At 42.0% G+C, this 22,034-nt stretch overlaps 6 protein-coding genes across 7 annotated transcripts; 3 read left to right on the top strand and 3 right to left on the bottom strand.

Annotated features, from left to right (window-relative positions):
- Positions 1–3,713: 3,713 nt before the first annotated feature.
- Positions 3,714–5,685, bottom strand: LOC138592099 (gamma-crystallin M2-like). Of its 2 annotated transcripts, none has more exons than XM_069662720.1 (3): positions 5,575–5,685; positions 4,779–5,021; positions 3,714–3,986 (listed from the first exon to the last, which is right to left on the bottom strand). In XM_069662720.1, the coding sequence occupies exons 1-3, from the start codon at positions 5,683–5,685 to the stop codon at positions 3,714–3,716; spliced, it is 627 nt and encodes a 208-aa protein (XP_069518821.1). The 2 variants fall into 2 exon arrangements, with proteins under 2 accessions (XP_069518821.1, XP_069518823.1); XM_069662722.1 differs by lacking the exon at positions 5,575–5,685 and adding an exon at positions 5,308–5,325.
- A 2,322-nt stretch (positions 5,686–8,007) lies between these two features.
- crygs4 (crystallin, gamma S4) lies at positions 8,008–8,735 on the bottom strand. Its single transcript, XM_069663586.1, has 3 exons — positions 8,727–8,735; positions 8,365–8,607; positions 8,008–8,280 (listed from the first exon to the last, which is right to left on the bottom strand). Exons 1-3 carry the CDS (start codon positions 8,733–8,735, stop codon positions 8,008–8,010), a joined length of 525 nt encoding a protein of 174 aa, XP_069519687.1.
- A 2,823-nt stretch (positions 8,736–11,558) lies between these two features.
- LOC138592395 (gamma-crystallin M2-like) lies at positions 11,559–12,723 on the bottom strand. Its single transcript, XM_069663188.1, has 3 exons — positions 12,715–12,723; positions 12,337–12,579; positions 11,559–11,834 (listed from the first exon to the last, which is right to left on the bottom strand). The coding sequence occupies exons 1-3, from the start codon at positions 12,721–12,723 to the stop codon at positions 11,559–11,561; spliced, it is 528 nt and encodes a 175-aa protein (XP_069519289.1).
- Positions 12,724–14,546: 1,823 nt separating this feature from the next.
- Positions 14,547–15,429, top strand: LOC138592396 (gamma-crystallin M3-like). Its single transcript, XM_069663189.1, has 3 exons — positions 14,547–14,555; positions 14,692–14,931; positions 15,154–15,429. Exons 1-3 carry the CDS (start codon positions 14,547–14,549, stop codon positions 15,427–15,429), a joined length of 525 nt encoding a protein of 174 aa, XP_069519290.1.
- Positions 15,430–17,863: 2,434 nt separating this feature from the next.
- Positions 17,864–18,593, top strand: LOC138592392 (gamma-crystallin M3-like). Its single transcript, XM_069663185.1, has 3 exons — positions 17,864–17,872; positions 17,956–18,204; positions 18,312–18,593. Exons 1-3 carry the CDS (start codon positions 17,864–17,866, stop codon positions 18,591–18,593), a joined length of 540 nt encoding a protein of 179 aa, XP_069519286.1.
- Positions 18,594–21,167: 2,574 nt separating this feature from the next.
- Positions 21,168–21,902, top strand: LOC138592279 (gamma-crystallin M3-like). Its single transcript, XM_069663026.1, has 3 exons — positions 21,168–21,182; positions 21,295–21,537; positions 21,624–21,902. The coding sequence occupies exons 1-3, from the start codon at positions 21,168–21,170 to the stop codon at positions 21,900–21,902; spliced, it is 537 nt and encodes a 178-aa protein (XP_069519127.1).
- Positions 21,903–22,034: the final 132 nt, after the last annotated feature.

Here is a 22,034-nt window from a genome sequence, read left to right as displayed (position 1 = left end):
TCTACTTGTTGATTACTAATATATCTAAAAATAAATCCCCTCTCCCACAGTCATACTTCTTTGATTCTGTGGGAAACCCTGATGGATGTAAACTGTGACTTGGCTGGTCGACTGTATTTTTAACCCTGCCGTATATTTTGTTTAATGTGTTTGACTCTGTTTCTGCTCGTCTGTCTCCTCTGTGTGTTTCTGTCTCTTCTCCCGCTCACTACACTCTGTCTCTCCTCTCTCATCCATCCATCGTTGCCTTACAAGGTAACTCCTGCAGCCAGAAACAACATTCTTTTCCTGGGATTAACATAGCTCCTCTCAGCCTCGGAGACTAATCATATCCACAAAAGTTATAAATAACTGAGCCGCAAGAAACGTGGGGCTCCGAGGGAAGACGTCCTGCTGCAGACATGTTAGAGGACCGTAGCTTTAAAGAAGGTTTGTTAATGCGATAAAAAGAATCAGAAAACATGATATGTGAAACAGAAGACGAAACAATTCCCGAAGTTAATCGATAAATGTGCTGTTGGATCGAAGGAAGAAGAGTCCAGGGTGAAAAAGAGGATCAATAAAACGAGACGTCTATATTCACTTTGAATTGAACAATAAATCGATTCCACATGTCAATATCCCAATATGTTTACTCTCATGTGTGGCTGTCACTGTGATGTAATGAATTATTGATTTCAGAAGTTGATCAATGTTGACACTTTGTCCTCATCGAGTCGATCCATGTTTTTAATTATCCCAACAGCGAACCTGAAGTTTCAGGGACTGAAGGACTCGGACTCGAGCACTGATGAGTAGGACTCAGACTCGGACTCGAGCACCGATGAGTAGGACTCGGACTCGGACTCCAGCACTGATGAGTAGGACTCAGACTCAGACGAGTAGGACTCAGACTCGGACGAGTAGGACTCAGACTCGGACTCCAGCAGTGATGAGTAGGACTCGGACTCGGACTCCAGCACTGATGAGTAGGACTCGGACTCGGACTCCAGCACTGATGAGTAGGACTCGGACTCAGACTCGAGCACAGACTGCATTCGGACCCAGAAGACGAAGAGGACTGTTTTGTTGTTTCTAATAATAACATCTTCAGTTTGGAGCGAGGGCTGGCTCCTGTGTTCACCTGCACGCACGTTCCCGTCTTGTTCAGCAACACTTCCTGCCAGGACGCCTACAGAGGCGCCACGAATCATGCGTTTGCCTCCAAAGATTTTACAGCAAATGCAGCGAGAGCAGAGCAACATGTTCGATATGTAAAAGAACCATCGAGAAGAAGACGGGGACGACCTCAAGCTTTAACAGACATCTGTCCAGGATGCTCCCAGAGAAGTAAGGGAGATGTTAAAGTTACCTGCACCGTCAACTAACTGCTAGCTAATGCCACTAGCGTTAGCCACTAAAGTGACTCAGTGATTCTTGGACAATAGTTAAAACAATCAAGCCACATGTAAATGCATACTGTTATTTCTGAGTACTTCATTTGTTACTTTTCCAAACATTTCATGGACAGATGTTTGTGAACAACACTGCAGGTTTTTGTGCTGATTGAACACGTCCTCCAAATAAGTATTTATCTGCAGCTAATCCAGTTTTCTGTGAACACTTTCAGCTGGTTGTTTACTGCAGAGATTTGCTTTCATTCATTTCTAAACTGGAAAAACTTCTTATTTTTGGAGCTGGTTTTGTGCACGAGGACATTAGAAGCACACAGGTGGCTGTAGCGTAAACATTACTGTTGAGTGACACTGAAAGTTTGAGTGAAAACCATGAAAGAAGACCTTGGCCCTGCACAAAACTACCTGGACTGCAGCTCCAAACATCCTCCACAAGAGGGTGCACACTGGCCCGATCTATATCCACCTCTCTCTCTCTCTCCTGTCTCCCTCTAAAAGCATCAGGAGCTGCGGTAAACAAAGAGGCTTTAGAGGTGAATAACCCCAGCTGGGAGAACGTGCTGGCTGGAATCTCTTTGTGTTGTCGGGGGGGTCACAGTGTTTTCAGTGAGCCGGGCGTCAGCACTAACAGCAGCTGGCATGCTCCCGGCTCTTACCGGCAAATCCCACTGAGTCATCAGCGGGCTGCGGCTCTTTGTCTGCAGGTTTAGCTGAGCTCTGTGACCTCTCTGCTGTTCTCCTGTCGGCTCGCTGTCACAGGACTGTCTGCACCCACATTCAGCTGCACCAGAGACGGACACACAGCGGCATGAAGAGCAGGAAGAGGACAACAAATATACAGTGTGTGCATGCACCTCAGGATGCAACTCATTAGAAGTTGACACCTTTTTATTTTTGATGTGGTTGCACGCTCCTGCAGACATTAAAGGACTTATCAGTGCATGTTCAGGCCAATGAATCATGCTCATGTTTGCCACTTTGTGTGTTTGGATCTTTGCAGGGCAGACACGATTAGGGTGCCAATAAGTATTAATAGTTTTAATGAGCTTTATCCTAAATGAACAAGTCTGATATTCTCATGCAAACATGCACTACTGACATCTTTACTTATGACAGTAATGCTTCAAATATTTGTAGTTTTATCAGATGTTCAGAGGGTTTAAAAGGGATTTGTAGTTTCTCTGTTTCATGCATCATTGTGTAAAAGATCAGATTCAATCAAACCGCTCTTGGGTTAATTGCATTCAAGATAAATTTGGTCAAATACGTCAAACTGTAAGTAGAAAAGTTCTGCAGGGAAAACAAACACCTGGGTGTCTGAAGCTCTTTTTATAAGCTGAATATTTAAAATGATGTCTGTTTAAAGTTTGTTTACTTCATACCAGTGTATCTGTCTTGTTTGCTTTGAGAGATGCATCATCACCACTTGCAACTTGTAGCCCTGTTAGATCGAAGCTAAACGAGTTTTTTTTAGCATGCAAATGTTTACATGCTGCGAGAAACATGCAACACCTCTGCACTTTTCTATATATTCCCCTTCATGTCCTAAATGTTTCACTCTCTGGTCTTTGATTCTGTGACGTGTCTCATATCTGGATGTAACAGCTGAGTAACAATTGCAATCCTTTAACTACTGCAAATGATGTGCCACTGTAAAGGATCAGTTAAAACGCTGGACCAGCGTGTAAATGAGCTACTGTTTGGAGCAACATTTTCCACATTTAGCAACCAAACAAAAGGGACTGTACTGCGTGATTTTATCAGAATATAACATCAGATTACAGAAACAAGTGATGTCATATTTGATCATTTTAATTTGCATTTTTACTTGTTCTTTAGATGTTTAACGTGCATGCCATCAGTCATTGCGCCTAAACAAATGCAGGAACGACGTTTAAAGAAATTCAAAATGTTCGTTTTTGGGAAACTTTGTGGTGGACTTCTCTCCTGCAAAAAACTGACTGGTGGTCACGATGTCACGGATCCAAACATGTTTGGCCTGTATACATAAAACAACAGAACTCAGTCAGGAAACATGCATGTTTTCTGTGGTTGGTGCAGCTTTATTCATTTAATTTTACAGCCTTTAAGTCTCAGCATCTCCGCTGTGGAAGGTTCAGTGAAAGCAGTCTATTGGAAGAGATTCCGATTTGATCTTAAATAAAGCAGCACAAAAAATCTTTGTAATTCATAAAACCTCTGAAGATCAGCAGTCAAATACAAAACGAGAACATGTCGGGAAGAACAAACTGAGCACGATCTTTTTTATTAAACTTCCAAACAACAGTTATGAAAAACATGAACTAAAAGGGAGACAGTCTAGAAGCCGTGGACGCGGCGGAAGGAGCCCACGTTGGGGTTCATGGCTGCCCACTCGGTGAAGCGGCGGTACTCTCCTCTCTCCAGCAGGTACTGCCGGCCGCGGTAGTTCGGGAGCTCGTAAAAGATCCAGGCTCCATCCTTCACCTGGGCAGAGTGAACCTCGCTGACGTGCCAGTGGTCGGGCAGGTTGCTCAGATCTTCAGTGGACTCCAACATCTGACCACCGAAGTCTGGACGCTCGTAGATTCGGATTATGTACTGACCGGAGACCTGCAAGACAGAGAGCATGAGTTCAGTCCCGCTCTGCAGAAGAGATGCCCCAGAAGAGAGATGTGTTTTGCATCATGTGAGAATATTGTTGATGATGAAGGAGTGTCAGAAATGTTCAAACAAATGCGTTTACAATGTGTTTGAATTTAGCAATGTCACTATTTGTTTTGCAAAAGGCGTTAAAACAGGAATCACATCCCTACTGTCGCTCCCGTGTGCGACAAAATGAGACGTGAGTTGGACATCAGATTCCCGACTTGAAAGTTGACATTCAAGCCAGAAAACTCTTCAACAACTCAGTGACATAAATCCTTGACTTGTTCTTTGTTTAGGCAACAATCAAAGGGTTAATTTTCAAAACAGATATCTCCATCGTCCATGTTTTGTTTTGTGCATTCTGGGAAATGTCACTCAAGATGCTGCGTGGCTTCTTTCTTATCCTGCATTTGCATTTTTTAAGACGTGGTTTAGGTTAAATGTCGATTAAGTCTCCTCCATGTCTTGCACTAACTGCTGAATCCAAAACGTAACCATAAACAGATAAACAATGCTTTACTTCATACGAGGGGATCTGGCTGCCACCTGCCAAATCCTATAAGTGACGGATTTCCTCATGTTGATAAAAATGTCCTAAATGTTTCGCTCAACTTGTATTTCCTGTTGTAAATCAGTAGCATAGAGACGGCAGGGTTGATGAAGCATTCTAAAACATGTATATTAACACCATCATTATTCAGGTTAACCATATTTACTATCTCTGCAGGCTTCTTGTGTAATTCTGAAGGAACTCACGTTTCGTATGAGCCGACAGGACCGGATGCTGTCGTTGTAGCCCATCCAGCGCTGGTAGTCTGGGTACTCCCCTCTGGTCAGGACGTACTGGTAGCCCAGGTAGTTCGGCCTCTCGTACAGCACCCAGGCCCCGCTCTCCACACGGATGGAGTTGCAGCGGCTGAAGTGGGTGTTTAGCTCGGGACAGTCACTGCTGCACTCATAATAACGACCCTGGAAGTTTTTGTCTTCGTAAAACACGATCTGGAGGAGGAGTCGGATATTTTAAACTATTAGATGATGCATTGCTTAAAAGATAAATAATGCTGTAATATATAAGCATAAATACTGTTCAGATACGTGCTTAAAACTGCACTGCACTTAGTAGTGTAAATACACAACAAATAACTTCACAAACTGTGTAAGAAATCTAGAAAGTCTCTTAATTGTAATTAACAACAAGGTACAAGTTAACGTCGGTCTTCATCCAAACTGAAGCTTCACTTTTGACCACTTCAAACAAATCACATAAGTCAGACGTCCGGCCTACCTTTCCCACACGGTCCATGTTTGGGCCTCACACCAACTTTTGATAACGTCTGTTAATCCCACCTTTCACATACACATTATTGCCTGCAGGCCTGCTGCAGATTTATATATACAGTGTATGTGGTCACACTGAAGTGCACTGCCAGGCTCATCATTGTCATTTTAATTGCCTCAGCATTTATATCTGCACAAAGGCTGATGCTGCAACTGTTTTTAAAAAAAGATGCCGGGCTTTATACAGTGTTTACTCACTCCTGCAGCCGCTGACCTTTTGATCTGCCAATGCCTGATTCCAGAAACACTTTTTATTGATCCAATTAAATTGTCTCCTCTGCAGCTGATACTGAGGCTGAGGGGTGAAGTTGGCTTGTGGCCACATAGAGCTGTGGCACACGCTTTAACATCTATGTAGCAGCAGACAGGTGTATTCAGACTGTCATGCTCCACCCTCTGTCTGACTCCACACCTCAGTCAGCTGACTGCTCTCAGATACGCTGCTGGATGGAAGGTTCCCTTTCTGTATTTATATCAGCTGCTCGACATGTTCATGGCGTGTTTCATCACGTAAAGAGTTTATTCTTCTTACATCAGATAACAGGAAGTTCTCCTACTTGACCACTCATTAATCCGTCAGTCAATTAACAAACTGGTGGGCAATTTAAGAGATAGTTTAATTACATTTTCACATCACATGATACTGTTGCTTTTAGTTAATTCAATATTTTAGGTTTTGGGCTCAGAATTGTGAGATTGTCAATTGTGAGTGTACTCCAAAACAAAGGTTATCAACCTTTGCAGCCCTTTCCTCAAGTACTTCAGTTTCACTTTGCTTTGCTGCGACGTCGGCATGATGCAGTTACTTAAAGTAAATAATTGATGATTTGAATCCAGGTGTGCCTCAGCCATAACACCAAAGACCAAGGACAGATACTTGAAGCACACCACAGGAAGGAGCGACTTCCTGTGGTGTGCCTCAGGGGTCTGTCTTGGGTCCTATTTTATTTACTCTATGTGTATCCCCTTGGTCATGTTAACGCATATAAAGGTATTTCATATCACTGTTATGCTGTGACATTCAGCGGTATGTCTTGCCAGTTGACACTGACAAAAAAGCCATTTTGCACAACAGCCACTAAAGACTTTCTGCCGTTAAAACACATTAAGACTGAGGTCCTTATAACTGCTTCAGATTCCAAGTCTGAGGCTATGGTCTCTTCCGGATAGCAGTTTATTGCTGCTTCAAGCAAAGTATCTCGGGGTGTTGTTCTTGAGGTAAAATGGATCATAAGATTGACAGATGGGTCAGTGCAGCATCAGCAGTAATGCTAGCATTGTACTGGACCATCGTGGTGAAGAGGGAGCTCACCTGAAAGGCAAAGCTCTCAATTTCCCAGTAAATCTACGTTCCAACCCTCACCTGTGGTCATGAGCTTTGGGTAGTGACAGAAAGAATGAATTTGGGGATACAAGTGGTCAAAATGAGTTCCTTCCTCAGGGTGTCTGGGCTCAGCCTTAGAGAGGGGGTAAGGAGCTCAGACATCCGGAGGGAACTCGGAGTAGAGCCGCTGCTCCTTTGCACAAAAAGGAGCAAATTGAGGTGGTTAGGGCATCTGATTAGGATGCCCCTCCCTTTGGAGGTTTTCCAGGAAAGGCCTAATGGGAGGAGATCCCAGGTAGACACAAAAGTCACTGGAGGAATAATTTATCCCACCTGGCCTGGGAACGCCTCAAAGAGGAGCTGGAAAACATAGTTTTGAATAGGGACGTATGGGCTGACTTGCTGAGCTTGCAGCCACTGCTACCCGGCCCCACATAATTGGAAGAAAATGGGTGGACAGATGCATAGCTTCCAAGGTTGCATTTTGTCCCTTTCTTCTGTTGTAAAGTCAAACCTTACAAATCTTGAAGTCATACAACAAGGGTCGTTCATGTTTTTATATGTTCCCGGCTCTGATGCTTTTCCCTTTTCAGTTGCCTCAGTATGTCGTGCCTGGAAAGTCTATGAACGGTCCAAGAACTCTGCAAGGCTGTTGACCACGTCCATCTGGACAACTCGCATATCAACCATCTTATGTTCCCTACATCACCAGTAGATCAAATGAGTCTTCTGCCAAAGGCCCACTAACGCTCCTAAGGCCAACACCAAACATAAGGTACCTTTGAAGTGGTGATCCTGGCACTGTGGAATGCTCTTCATGCACACACCACTGATACCAATAAAATGCAGCTGAAGACTCATTCTTCAAACCGTCCATGTGTCCGTTTGTTGTTATTATAGTGTTTATACTTTTCTCTTCTTTTGTTCTTATTTTCAGCCGTTTGTAAACCACTTTGTGAAAGGTGCTTTACCTCACGGCGACCCTACCGCCCTTCAATTACCATCCTGCAAATGACCACAAAGCTCACTCAACACCTCTGTAAAACATTTACAACAAAAACTGAATATAGGTCGGATTCATTGCAGGACTGTTGACTATATTATTTATAACTTTGAACTTGGATCTGGATGTGCATCCTTCAATCTTAAATTAAACCAGTTTTGTGATCCATGTTTCAAAGACAATAACTTTATCATTATTTTCTTTTCCCTTTCATTATATCATAAGAGAAAAATTGAATTAAGCTTCACACAAGCAATGACAAACATTAGCCTCAAAGAAATTTATTGCAATGCATTACATTACAACAAACTTGTTGACTTTCACAGCTGCATGATTCTCCTGATGGAGCCCACATTTGATTTAAGAGCTCCCCACTCCGAGTGGTGTGGGTAGTCCCCTTTCTCTAGCAGGTACTGGCGACCACAGAAGTTGGGGTGTTCAAAGAAAACCCAGGAGCCCCCCAGGACCTTGCAAGATTGGACTTCCTGTCTGAGCCATTTCTCCTGGACAGACTTCATGTTTTCTGTCAACTCGAAGGATTGTCCACCAAAGTTTGGCCGGTCAAACAGCCTCAGCTTGAACGGCCCTTTGGCCTGAAACCAAAAGAAATGAGGTCAGTTGGTGCACAAGGACAGTGAGTTTGAGTATTTCATGTTCCCGTTTGTTTGGTGACTTACACTTTTGATGATCCTGCAGGATCTGACACAGTCATTGAAGCCCATCCAGCGGCGGTAGTCATTGTAGTCCCCTGGACCAATGACATACTGGTAGCCCATGTAGTTGTTGCGCTCGTACAGAACCCACCAGCCACCTTCTACTTTGACCGAGTTACATCGGCGGATGTAGCCATGCAAGTCGGCTGAGTCGCCTTTGCAGTCGTAGGACTTCCCCTGGAAGTCCCGGTCCTCGAAGAACACAATCTGAAAGAATAGATACAAACAGGATTATACAGTTCTAAATGCCGCGTGTGTCTCGTGCACAATATACATATTAAATCCGGCAACAATAAGAACACATTTTGAGAACTGTAAATCCTAACCTTCTCCATCTGTAGCGCTTAATGTACTCGATGCTTTAACAAACACGCTACTCTTTATAGATGGCAGAGACAATACTACCAAATGCATGGTTAGCAGTGCGTGTAACCGTTATTACAATTCAAATATTCATCTAGAGTCTGCCCATTGTTCTTACTCATTGAATTGCCTTTCGACACACAATGGGTGTTTAGCAGTGCCAAGTATCTAAACCACTGCTCTGTCCAAAACGCTGCAATAAATGTGTTTTGTTTATGCCACTTTATGTAAAGCTCTTATGTTAGCTATAAACTGCTGACACTGGTAACAACTGGAAAGACCAAAAATAAAGTTGCACATTAATTAGATTCACTGCCAGTACTCCTTCTTCGAACCCAAATGCTTTCCAGAACACTAACAAACTGCTGTATATGTTGACATCAAGTCACAACTATACTATTGATTTTAATGTTACCAATTATCAAATGATTTCCATCTGTTACCTTGCACTTATCAATTACTTCAGTTTCCTGTTGTATAAAAAATGTGCCTGCTGACGATCAGTCGACCTCAGGTCAGCCTGTCGTGATCGATTGGGTTGAACAGTTTTACTGTTGGAGATTAATGGACGAGACTAAACGCCACTGTAGTGATAAGAACCAAAACAGACAACAGTGATGTGGGGAAAGAATTACTTTTATTCATTTGAGTGCAACATTCAGGATTCTGGGGAGAGGGACAGGTGGGAGGCAGAAGGGGTCTCGAATCGCAGCCGTCTGGAACTCGGAATTTCTTCAGGGATTCTCGGACTTCGTCGAGATTCCTGAACTTCACCAGCAGGAGGACATAGAGCTCTCTGTATTTAGTTTGCCTTGGGACTTATTCGAACCCAAATGCTTTCCAGAACAAAAGTCGATCAAAGATAAGAAATAAAAAAATACACTGTCGACACGTCAGAACTTGCTCCATTTATTTCACATTTGACGGTTTATCTGCAGCTTATTCTGCAAAGATCGAGGTAGTTTTGGGATGCACACAGGTGTGATAGTTGCTTTTTGGCAACAAGACTGATAAGGCCCACTAAATTACTGAACGCAATCTAACATAGTTGTAATACAAAGCATGAAACTTAAACCAGATTTGTTGGAGAGGATTGTTTTTCTGGAATCTGTTATCAGTTGGTAATACGTTCCAGAGTTGACGACCTATCACTGAAAGTTGGATGTTCACATCCTCTTTGCAGAATTCACATGCAGTTGGATTTCAAAGTTAAAGACACAATAAACCAGCAGGACAAACACTGACACAGTAAAAGCTGTTTGACTTTATTATTAATGCAGTGTACTGGATCTGGTCGATGAAGTATGAAGACGTCTCAAGATAAATCGCAGAGGTGACGTTTCAGAAACCATTTGCACTGTAATAAATGCGGTCGACCAGTGTGTTCACCTGTATGTAATCCAACACAAATATAACTTACAGTTAAAAAAGACCTCCATGCAAATTAGTGTTGATTTGTGAGCCCTAACCACAGAGAACACAACTGTGACTTTTATATGACTATTATGAATATGATTCATCGAAGGGATTCTTTATTTTTACCAGGCCTACTTATTGAGCATTAAAGTGAATAATGTGTGACTGTGCTTAGAGGTTGTGGTGACACAATACTGAAGTATATGTATAAGTTAAAGCATGCATCTAAGTTGTGCATCTAATGTCACATTTCTACTAAATCATTATATTAATATAAAATCACTCGATATGAAATGATTGAGTATTTCTTAACTCATTTATATTTTATTAAGTAGTCATGTTTGAGCAGCGTCTTCATATACTGCTGTAGATTAAAGATATTCTTCTGTTGAACCAGAAGATTAAAAGAGTTTGTCCTGTCAGTTCCACATTAAGATTCGTCATACATTCAAAATCAGGACGTCAAATCTTTTAGGTTCATTTGGGTATAAAAAATTACTATTTGAGTATAAAATTATTGAGTGTATTTCTAAACCCTGTTTTATTTCATGCAGTTATACATTTTCACTGGTATAGATACACGTATTTGTTGTGCTTTGTAATAACTTTGGACATGTGATGTGGAAGTACCACATTGAGAAGTCTGCATAAACTCAGGATCCTTCAGTATCACCATTTTTCATTTGAAATAACTGAGTATGAAATTACTGTTTACAATAATTTGGGTCATTGTATTTTTATTTATTCCACCAGGACCTGTTCCAACATGTTGTTCTCTAACAAACTATTGTTATGTATGTTGACATCAAGTCACAACTACACTATTAGTTTTAATGTTACCAATAATAAAATGATTTCCATCAGTTATCTTGCACTTATCAATTACTTCAGTTTCCTGTTGTATAAAAAATGTGCCTGCTGACGATCAGTCGACCTCAGGTCAGCCTGTCTTGATCGATTGGGTTGAACAGTTTTACTGTTGGAGATTAATGAACGAGACTAAACGCCACTGTAGTGATAAGAACCAAAACAGACAACAGTGATGTGGGGAAAGAATTACTTTTATTCATTTGAGTGCAACATTCAGGATTCTGGGGAGAGGGACAGGTGGGAGGCAGAAGGGGTCTCGAATCGCAGCCGTCTGGAACTCGGGATTTCTTCAGGGATTCTCGGACTTCATCAAGATTCCTGAACTTCACCAGCAGGAGGACATAGAGCTCTCTATATTTTGTTTGCCTTGGGACTTTGGAACATTTAAGGGTTTCTGCAACGTATGTTCAGAGTTCTGGGGGTAGGTCTTCTTTAGGTTTTTAGAACGCTGGTTCCACAACTGGCTTCAACTCATTCAGAGCTCCAGAACCCTGCACGCTCGCTGCTTTTTAGAAGTCTCGAATCCTACGGAAGGACCCCACAGCTGGGGAGGTGGCGCCCCAGTCTGTATAGTTGTGGTACTCGCCACGTTCCAGGAAGTACTGGTGTCCGTGGTAGTTGGGCTGTTCGTAGAGGACCCAGGCACCATCCGTCACCACACAGGAGTAAAACTCCCGGAACTTGAGGGCCTCGTAGACAGATGGGCAATCATCGACGCACTCCGCAGCTTTGCCTCCGAAATCCTGCTTTTCGTAGAATCTGATCTTCCAGGACTTTCCGTAAACCTTGAAGAGTTAGGGAATCAAAGTTGATGAAATTATGTTAGAGTATAGAATCTGAATCTTTTGACCTGTTTCCCCCCCGTCTTTGCTTTGAGTTCTACAAATGGGTTTCTTGGCTGTTTTCCTGGTTTCCTTCAGTAATTGATGTGCATGGGCATGGACATAAAGCACCCTGCTGCCAAATCATGAGCCTTTTATCTCTCCTTTTTCTCTGTTGGCCTTTGACTGATTACTGCCTGGTTGGTGTGCTCTGTGGTATTTTACTGGAGCTGGAAACTCTCCTGCAAAAAATTAACCCAGAAATGTAGAAAAGTCGTGTTATGTCCCAGAATTTATGTCAACTATTACCCAATTTAACTTGATTATATATCACTAATCTATACCTTACCTCAGTTTAATGAAACTGGTGCAACAATATTCTTACAGTAATCAGACATCATTGCTTTCGGATGACTTTCAAAGCGTTGGGTATGTTCTAAAAAGCATGTACGAGTTATCGGCTTACATTTTTGATGGAGCGACATGACTTGATGCTATCGTTGAATCCCATCCACTGTTGTTGGTCAGGGTACTCCCCGGGGCTCAGGATGTACTGGTTGCCAGTGTAGTTGGGACGCTCGTACAAAACCCAGCAGCCACTGTCCACCTTAATGGAGTTGCAGCGACTGAAGTAAGAGCGCAAGTCAGGGCAGTCAGTGCTGCACTCATAGCTCCGCCCTTGGAAATTCTTATCCTCGAAGAATGCAATCTGGAAGAAAGGAAACAGACAAACCCGGGTAAACTATCCTTCAAACACTGAACCAAAGACAACAGTCGCATCATGATGTGCCTCGCTGTCACTGAAGATCTTGAAATCCTTTAGTAAACAGCATGTGCTCCTTACCTTCCCCATTGTTGTTGCTATCGCTTGCCTCCCTCCCAGCTGCAGCTGTGTTGTGGTTTATATCGAAATGCAGAATGTGCAGACGAGGGGAAGCTATTGTCATCTAAATTAGTTTGATTTGCATATCAGCAAAATGGTTTGGTCAAGTTTGATTTCTCTTTGTCCACATGTGATGGCCTCTATCAAAGAATTGCCGGATATAAAACAAAACTTATCAAGGCCAACAGCCATGCTTCATGATGATTGTGTGTATTGTTTTCAGTCGGTTCTGACCTGATAAATGATTATTTGTTTTCTAAGGAGTTCTTTTTTGTGGAAGAAGACACTTGGCTTCATTTTGCTTCTTTACAGGATGAGATTCTTGAATAAGGTCCAAAGCACTCTCGCTCTTCTTAATGTTTGGTACTTCAGCTCCTTGTTCTTGCACCAGTGTGCCACAGTGATCAGAAACCAGTTGGCTGAACAACATGTTGGTTCCTTGTTAATGAAAAGCAACGGCATGCACAAAACTCCAACAAGCAAAGGTCTTCAGGTGAATCCTACTTTGTCTTTAGGTTTCATTGTTTCATGGGATGGCCTGATTCCAATGGGGAATGCTGTGGTTTACTGGGATGAACCATAAACCATTAGGACTCCAGGATGCACCGTAAGTATTACTTGGTGGCATTTTCTTAAAGCATCTGTTGGGCACAGCGTTGAAGCTGCTTGCTTGAGTCTCATTGGAGGATGTTTGTGACGAATGATGGGAAATCAACCTTTCCCGTTTGTCTTTAGATTTTGGGGTAACGTTGTCCATTCTGACCGTTTGTGGCCAAATGTTTCTGTTTTTTATGGGTATGCACCACAAAAGAAGGTGTCAAGAATCATTACACACTTCCCTTTGATGTTTGGAAAGCAAGGATGGGGTATGTTGCCATACTTTCTTTAGACAGCAAGTATCAAGTATCGTCATTGGTTGCACCTTTGCTTGTGTTGTTATTCAGTTAGATTCAGTTCAATTCTATTCAATATAGAAACAGGAAAATATTCGTATGTGACTATTGGCTAACGACAGATTTTGTGCACAGCGATGTGTCTTTTGTACAGAAATCATTGGACATGTCACAGCTGCAAAATCACAGGACTAATGAGATATGATTACAGATGACTCGATCCATTTAGGAGCTTCAGTTTCAGGGTCCTGCCTTGTGGCTCACGGCTGCACCTTCAAGGCTCTCTGGAACTCTTGGACAGAATGGACAAACTGTTTATGTTACTCACTTTGGTTTTAGAAGAAACAAACATACAAACCAGTTATGTGAACAATACATTATAAGAGCATCCAAATGCTTTGGGACAGATTTATAGAGCATAAAAAGGGGATGTAGTAAAATGTTTTCATGTTTTAAAACAGGCTGTTTTTTGTCCTGGTTTGGGTGCATTTGGAAATATTAAAAAAATAGTTCTGAAGACTTTTGCGATGTGTCATCCTTATCCTTAGGATATCCATGGTCTGAACTAGAGACGCAGCCAGACAGAGCATGACAAACTCAGGCAGACGGACCGTTTAAACTGTCATCAAACTAATCTTCTCTACTCCTAGAAATGTGTACAAATCTGCAGCTCCGTTCTTCTCCCTCCTCTCGTTTCCCTTCTGACTTCCACCCATTTCCCCTCCCTTTGTTCTGGATCATGATGGCAGAAATGAAATTAACAGCGATCGCAGAGCTGCTTATTCATCAGCTTCCAGATAATTTGAATGACAAAACCCTGTAACAGCGCGTATAAAGTATAAAAGCCGGCTGGCAGCCGCAGGTCGTTGGACAGATTCCCACAAACACAGATCGTCAAACATGGGCAAGGTATGTACTGAGCCGAGCAGAGAACAAGCAAGTTTCTGTCTTTTCAGTCGCACAATGAAAACAAGGGAAAAAAAAAAAAGCTGACAAAATGACATTTAAAAAGGCAAATCAAAGCACTTTCTGTCTTTTTCTCCAGATCATCTTCTACGAGGACAGGAACTTCCAGGGTCGCTCCTATGAGTGCATGAGCGACTGCTCCGACATGTCCTCCTACCTCAGCAGGTGCACTTCCTGCAAGGTGGAGAGCGGCTGCTTCATGGTCTACGATCACCCCAACTACATGGGGAACCAGTATTTCCTGAGGAGGGGCGAGTACTCCGACTACATGTCCATGGGCATGAGTGACTCCATCCGCTCCTGCCGTCTAATTCCTCAGGTATGCACCGATATGAAAAGACTTTATTTTTAATCTTATTCCAATTCTAAATACAGATTGCTACTTTCTTTTATTTTCTTGCTGTGCCGTTAAATTTGGGGTTACAAAGTAAATGCCTGAAGAGAAAGACTATAAACTCTGCATGGCACTCTCAGCATTGACACTTTTACAACGTCTGCAGCAGCAAAATTGCGTTCTAAATCCTCCGTGTCTCCATCACAGCACAGAGGCTCTTACAGGATGAGGATTTACGAGAGGGAGAACTTCCAGGGCCAGAGCCACGAGCTGATGGAGGACTGTGACAACATCCAGGACCGCTACCGCATGACCGACTGCCAGTCCTGCAATGTGATGGACGGCCACTGGCTGATGTACGAGCAGCCCCACTTCAGAGGCAGGATGATGTACCTGAGGCCCGGAGAGTACAGGAGCCCCAGAGACGTGGGATACAGCGGCATTAGGCTCAGCTCCGCCAGGCGCATAATGGATTCCTGCTGAAGCAGAGGAAGAGAAATATGTTGTTGAATAAAATGAGAGAAGAATCAAACATCACCTTGTCGTAATGTTGTCTTAAATCAAACAGAGGATGGGCTTCTTTTGTGTCTTAGGGGGAATAAACCTGCAGAGTGTTCATCATTTCTCATCCAGCTGAGTTTCACTTTCACAGTTTGATGCACAAACTTCAAACTACAGGCCGGTGAGGAGAGCAGGAATGGTACATCCACATGCACATTGTAATATGAGGGTGAATTCAAACCAAATCTTCCTCTCATGTTGTTGTTTCACTTGTTCTCTCTGCATCTCGTTCTGCAACATAAATCAAACATCGAGTCATCACAGCTTATTTTATTACACACTCTATTTAAACTGTGTTAAGTCATGTAGTTAGATGTTATGACTGTTATTGCATATGAACAGCACAAAGAGCCAAACATATACGACTATATTTCAGCCCATTTAGTGACATTGAGTGCACTATCATACATGCACCTGCTGTCTGTTGTGAGTGTGCAGCCCTGCAGCTCTCATGCAGAGATGGGGGCACCTGCACCAATGTTACACATAAAGCTAAGTGACCACCTGACCCTATAAATTAAATATACATGTTGCTCAGTAGGATTTTCATTAGACTGTTAACACTGTAAATTATAGATACGGTAGTTTAAGACATCAAACAGAAAAGGTAACTGTGAAAACAGGAAACTAACTTTGTCTCCGTCAGCCGGCTCTGTTACTGTTAACTAGTTACATATCAAATTACCACATCTATACAATAGAACTTATAAACAGGAAGTAGTATCATAAAGGCATTTATTCAGTTTAATAATGTTAAACCTGTGAGAACAGTTGTTCACTGTCTCTGGCCCTGTGAGGAGAAGCTCTAATGATCCCGGTCATCCTCAGTCGGGGAGCAGAGGGCAGTCTTAAGCTCGACCGGTATGCATAAATATAATAAATGCTTATAATGCTTATAATGTACTTTAGTTTTGATTAACTGTATTTTGGTTACTCATCTGAGCTATGCATATTTTATCACATAGATATGGTGAATTTAATCTTCCCTTCTTTTAGTTTGTATCTGTCTGAGACCGGACGCCTGCTTCCTGCAACATAATAAAAACATTGTCACTTAAAATGCATCATGAACAAAGCACATTTATCCAACAGAGATGTATTCACTCTGAGTTAGTCTAATGAAACGAAAGAGGATGAGAAAGTTGAAGTAACCCGACTTAAGTTCTAGTATAAGAACGACGGTGGAAACTGCAAAAAAAGCCCTGAATGAAAATGTTACTCAGATTATATTAAGTATGATGTTCGAACAGGAAGAGTAAGCGAGTAGTGGAGCTCGTTCCGCTCAGTAGAGCAGGCGTCCCATTAACAGATTGCAAAGCAGCGGCCGCAGGCTTGACTCCCAGCCCTGGCCCATTGCTGCAGCTCATCCCCCACTCTCCGTCTCTCAGCTGTCAGTAAAGGTGAAAATGTCAACAAAAAAAATAGTTCACCTTACTTAACTTTAAACTTGCACAGAAAATACAACCATGAAAAATGGACCCTTTCAGTGTTATACTGCCGTAAATGTATTAACACTTGTGTTTTACTGTTAGACCTGATCACACTGTATCTAAATGTAACTTAACAATGAACCTAATTCTTACACAGTTGTTTGTTTAATCCATACATGTAGTGGTGTCTATGAAGACATTCATTTGTAAAGTAAGTAAAAATAAAAACTTGAATTCTGGCATATCTGCTGTTGTGTTTTGTATTCACTGTTGCCAGAGATGAGCTGAATAAATATACTTTTCATATGTAGCTACTGTTGATGTTAAACATGATCAAAAAAGAAAATGAATGCAGTGATGTAAGAGGAACACTTCCCTCTGATACGTGGCTGACTTGTTGTCTAAAGTCTCAAAAACATGAAAAAAAACATGAAAGTTGAAGAATCTCAGGTAGCTCTCTCTCGTTCCTTTCATTCCCTTTACGCAAAAAGATTCATTTAAAAGTGTAAAAAGATGAAGCTTAGTTTTTATCTGACCTCTTCTTTAAACAGAAGAGCATTACAGTATAAAAGCACCATATTTTATTAAGTTCAACATAACTTAATGTATGTATGTATCCGACTGACTGATGATGTGAATGGGACAAAGAGTAGAGGCACAAAGAGTCCCAGCTGATCTGTGTCACCCACCTGTCCCCCACAGGACAGCTGGTGTACTTGGCACGGCACCAGATGCATACAGTCTGGAATAATAACCATTTACAGAGCGATTTAACAAACATTATAGCCGTGTATGCTGAGCTGCTGACTCAGATATTCTACACAATGGCTCTATAGATCATTTAGCTATCATGCTGGGTATAAAAGTGGCACGGAGTGCAGCTGGGAGAAGCAGCAGTGCAATCAGGCATCAGGTTGGACACCAAAATGGGCAGAGTAAGAGAACATTTTACGCTCTATTTAAGTACATTTCAGCTCCACAACAAGAATGTTTCTACACTGTCCTGTTTTATTTTCAGATCATCTTCTACGAGGACAGGAACTTCCAGGGTCGCTCCTATGAGACCAGCAGCGACTGTGCTGAGCTGACCTCCTACCTGAGCCGCTGCAACTCCTGCAGGGTGGAGAGCGGCTGCTTCATGGTCTACGAACGTCCAAACTTCATGGGCCACCAGATGCTGGCCAGGAGGGGAGAGTACCCCGACAACCAGCGCCTGATGGGGATGAGCATGAGCGACTGCATCCGCTCCTGTCGCAACATCCCCATGGTAGGACACTCGTTAGTCACTCATGATAAGCCCTCAAACTTTAAATTAAAACCAAAGCACAGGAGGATCCATTTGTGATTATGATCTGCTGTCTCTTCGTCTTACAGCACAGAGGTCCCTTCAGGATGAGGATCTACGAGAAGGAGAACTTCGGAGGTCAGATGAATGAGGTGATGGACGACTGCGACTCCATCCAGGAACGTCTCCGTATGTCCGACTGCCAGTCTGCTCAGGTGATGGACGGCCACTGGCTGATGTACGAGCAGCCCCACTTCAGAGGCAGGATGATGTACCTGAAGCCCGGAGAGTACAGGAGCATGAGAGACATGGGAATGGGTCCCATGGACATGAGGATCGGATCCATCCGCCGAATCATGGACTCCTGTTAAAGAACAGTTTAGGCTCGACTCTTGAAAATGTAATCATTAAATATGAATAAAGAGTTTTTAAATTTATCATTTATGTTGAGTTTTAAAACCGAGAAGAATTTGAAGGTGCTATCACAAAAATCTGAGACAAAATTGCACACATCATCAGCATCCTCTGTGCTGCTATTTTAATAATTGTATCCCACAGCCAGACTTCTTCAACCATTGAAATGTCTTCTGTCATATATGATGCATTAAAATGAATTTCAAACGATGTAAATGTGAGCTGTGAGACTGCATGATTTCCCTGAAACACCTGCGTTAGATACAAGAGACATCATAGTTCATGTTGGGTCAGGTCATACTGTGAGTACATAGATCTATAGCTTCATTAGCATGCCCCTTTTTAAACAAGCTAAATTCATTAAGCACTGATCACAGACACCGACCGACTGACAGCATGAGTTTTAAAACATCTATAAAGTGCACTTAGGTAACAAGGGGGGAAGGGTTGGTTTATTCATTATACACAAAACATAACATTATTGTCTCTTCTTAGAGCCCACATTACATTAAATTATTATTGCCTTATAAAACAGGAAAATTGAGGTGGAGTAATATTAGCTTTAATGCTAACGGTTCTAGCATTGTGTGTGCTGGCTCAATAGGCGAGTATATTAAATAGATTAAAAATACATATCTTTGTGCTATCAACATTTGAATGTTAGACCTCTGACACCTCATATTATCTGTGGATTTGATGTGATTGGCCAGTATGCGGGCTACAGGACAAAATATGTTTGCAAATACAAACAGGATTTGGCTTAAAGAAAGAATAAATCATTTAGGTACATTTTTAATCTCTGCAGACGACTCGTTCATGGAATTACAAACAAGATGGAGAATAAAACAAAAAGAACCATATTGAATCATATTGGTACAATGGATCTTTATATAAATGCATTTATTCTTTGAACAGTGCAATTATCATCGTAACTTTCTGAGAGTGAAGGTCTATGCACGCACCAGGATTGGGTCAACTGTAAAGACTGAGCTAATGTTGTCACGGTTGTGCAGAGGAAGCTCATTCACTTGATAAGGCTCTGCTCAGGGGCAGCTGAGCCTTTAAAACAAAGAGTCAATTAAAGCAGTAAAAAGTTGCAATCAGATTCATACAATATATTTTTTTAACAATGAAAGAGTTAATAAAAGCAATAAACAGTTGTGTTTCTGGTCCAAATGAAGACTTTCTAAAAAAGGGTTTGTGGTTATAAGAATTGTAGCGTCTTCAGACTCCGACTACGGATGTCCTTTAATCCTTTTTGCATATTGAATTAATGATCAATGCCTTGATAAAAAGTAGACACAGGTCAAGTGAGGTCACTGCGCACAGTCATGGAACAAATGTTAAAAACGTATAGAAACTTTTTTTCCCCATAATTGTACAACAGTAAAACACAGCCCACAGCATGCCGGGTTATCATCACAGACACCAAACATATTTAAAAGTGTATTAACGCTCTGGAACATGTGAATCTTTAATTAAAAGGAAAGTGATCCTTTATGACGCTGGTTAGCGAAATAAAGCCAAAGAAAACTAAAGTCATTCATCCCTAATTTAAGGACGTAATGAGTTCCTATAAGCACACGTACCTTATATTCAAAGTCTGTAAAGTAACAGCCTGAAGTTGCTCAGGATTGTGCACAAGGAAAACACTAGAAGTGGACAAAATTGGACGGAGAAAAACGTTATCTAATATGTTTTTAGCATGTACGATACGGCTCCAATAGATGCTTCCAAGGTGGTTCAAAGTTATCACAGTTATCATATTTGTAGAAAACATTCTGGTATTCATTTAACACGTCCTCCAAACCTACGACAGAAAATCACAATTTGTCATCCCCTTGCTTATGAACCCAAATCACCTTTTTGCAACAACTAAGTTCTAGTTTGGTTGAGTTAAAGCAACTTCAACAAATTTTTTATACGAAGAACAATGTACAAGATGACCATAAAGGTTCTGTCTCTAGTAAGTTCAAATTTCGTGTGGTTTGTGGATTGATAAAAAAAAAAAGGACATGAGAAATGACCAGTTACATCTTCCGTATAAAGGGCATCCAACAGTTTAAAAGAGAAGTATTATATATTAAAAAACGCATCCATTCTCAATAAAACCTTTTTTATGTACCTATTCAGATGTCAGATAATTATGTAACATCCAGCTTGATTTTCTTTTGAGTATTATATTTGTAAGTTAATGCTTTTTACCATTTAGTAAGTGACACATCCAATGCCCTGTGGGGTCAGGATGGAGGTCATATTACAGTTGGAAGCTTCCCTTTATTGTCTTTCTGTTAGACAACAATGCAGCATGTATACAGTACATGCATTTCCACCACAGTGGTATAGTGCTAGATAATAACCCTTTAGCGCCCTGACTGCTCAGTAGGCTTCTATGGCATGTTGCTGGCTCAGGGATTTGCACAATGGAAGCCCTACATACTTTTTTCACATTGAGCAAGTATAAAAGTAACCGTTACCACCGACAGGACTACACAGCAGCCACTACTCAGCTCTGAGGAACAAACACAATCATGACCATGGGCAGGGTAGGTACTGGGAATGGTCCATCCAAAAAAATTAAAAATAAAAGGACACTCCAATTTAAACATTTTAAAACTCACTGGTTATTTTACTAATGAAACATTGTTGTGCTTGCAGATCATCTTCTACGAGGACAGGAACTTCCAGGGTCGTCACTATGAGACCAGCAGCGACTGTCCTGAGCTGACTTCCTACCTGAGCAGGTGCCACTCCTGCAGGGTGGAGAGCGGCTGCTGCATGGTCTACGACCGCCCCAACTACATGGGAAACCAGTACCTTCTGAGGAGGGGCGAGTACGCCGACTACATGAGCATGATGGGAATGTCCGACTGCATCAGGTCTTGCCGTATGATCCCCACGGTAAGATATGAATTCCTTGCGTAGTATCTCCATTCGGGTATCTCAAAATGGTTCACGTGATCATTTTTCAAATATTTCCTCTACAGCAAAGAGGATCCTACAGGATGAGGATCTACGAGAGGGAGAACTTCGGTGGTCAGATGAAAGAGCTGATGGACGACTGTGACAACGTCCAGGACCGTTACCGTATGTCCGACTGCCAGTCCTGCAACGTGATGGACGGCCACTGGCTGATGTACGAGCAGCCCCACTTCAGAGGCAGGATGATGTACCTGAAGCCCGGAGAGTACAGGAGCTTCAGGGACATGGGCACCAGCGGCATGAGGTTCCAGAGCATGAGGCGCATCATGGATTCCTGCAACTAAATTTTCTCTAAAATAAAAAAAAGTTACCGACTCTACTCTTCTGACTTTAATTTCTCTGGTTGCTTTGGGTACAGGGTGTCACTGGGGATGAGCTGGGCATCATTTGGTAATCATCAGGAGGCATATAAATAA

This window comes from Semicossyphus pulcher, unplaced genomic scaffold (assembly GCF_022749685.1).
Source record: "Semicossyphus pulcher isolate SPU_LCO1_2020_fin unplaced genomic scaffold, fSemPul1.0.p SCAF_15, whole genome shotgun sequence".
Classification (NCBI taxonomy): domain Eukaryota; kingdom Metazoa; phylum Chordata; class Actinopteri; order Labriformes; family Labridae; genus Semicossyphus; species Semicossyphus pulcher.
Note: the sequence above shows the minus strand (reverse complement) of the source record. Positions and strands in the feature narration are given on the sequence as shown.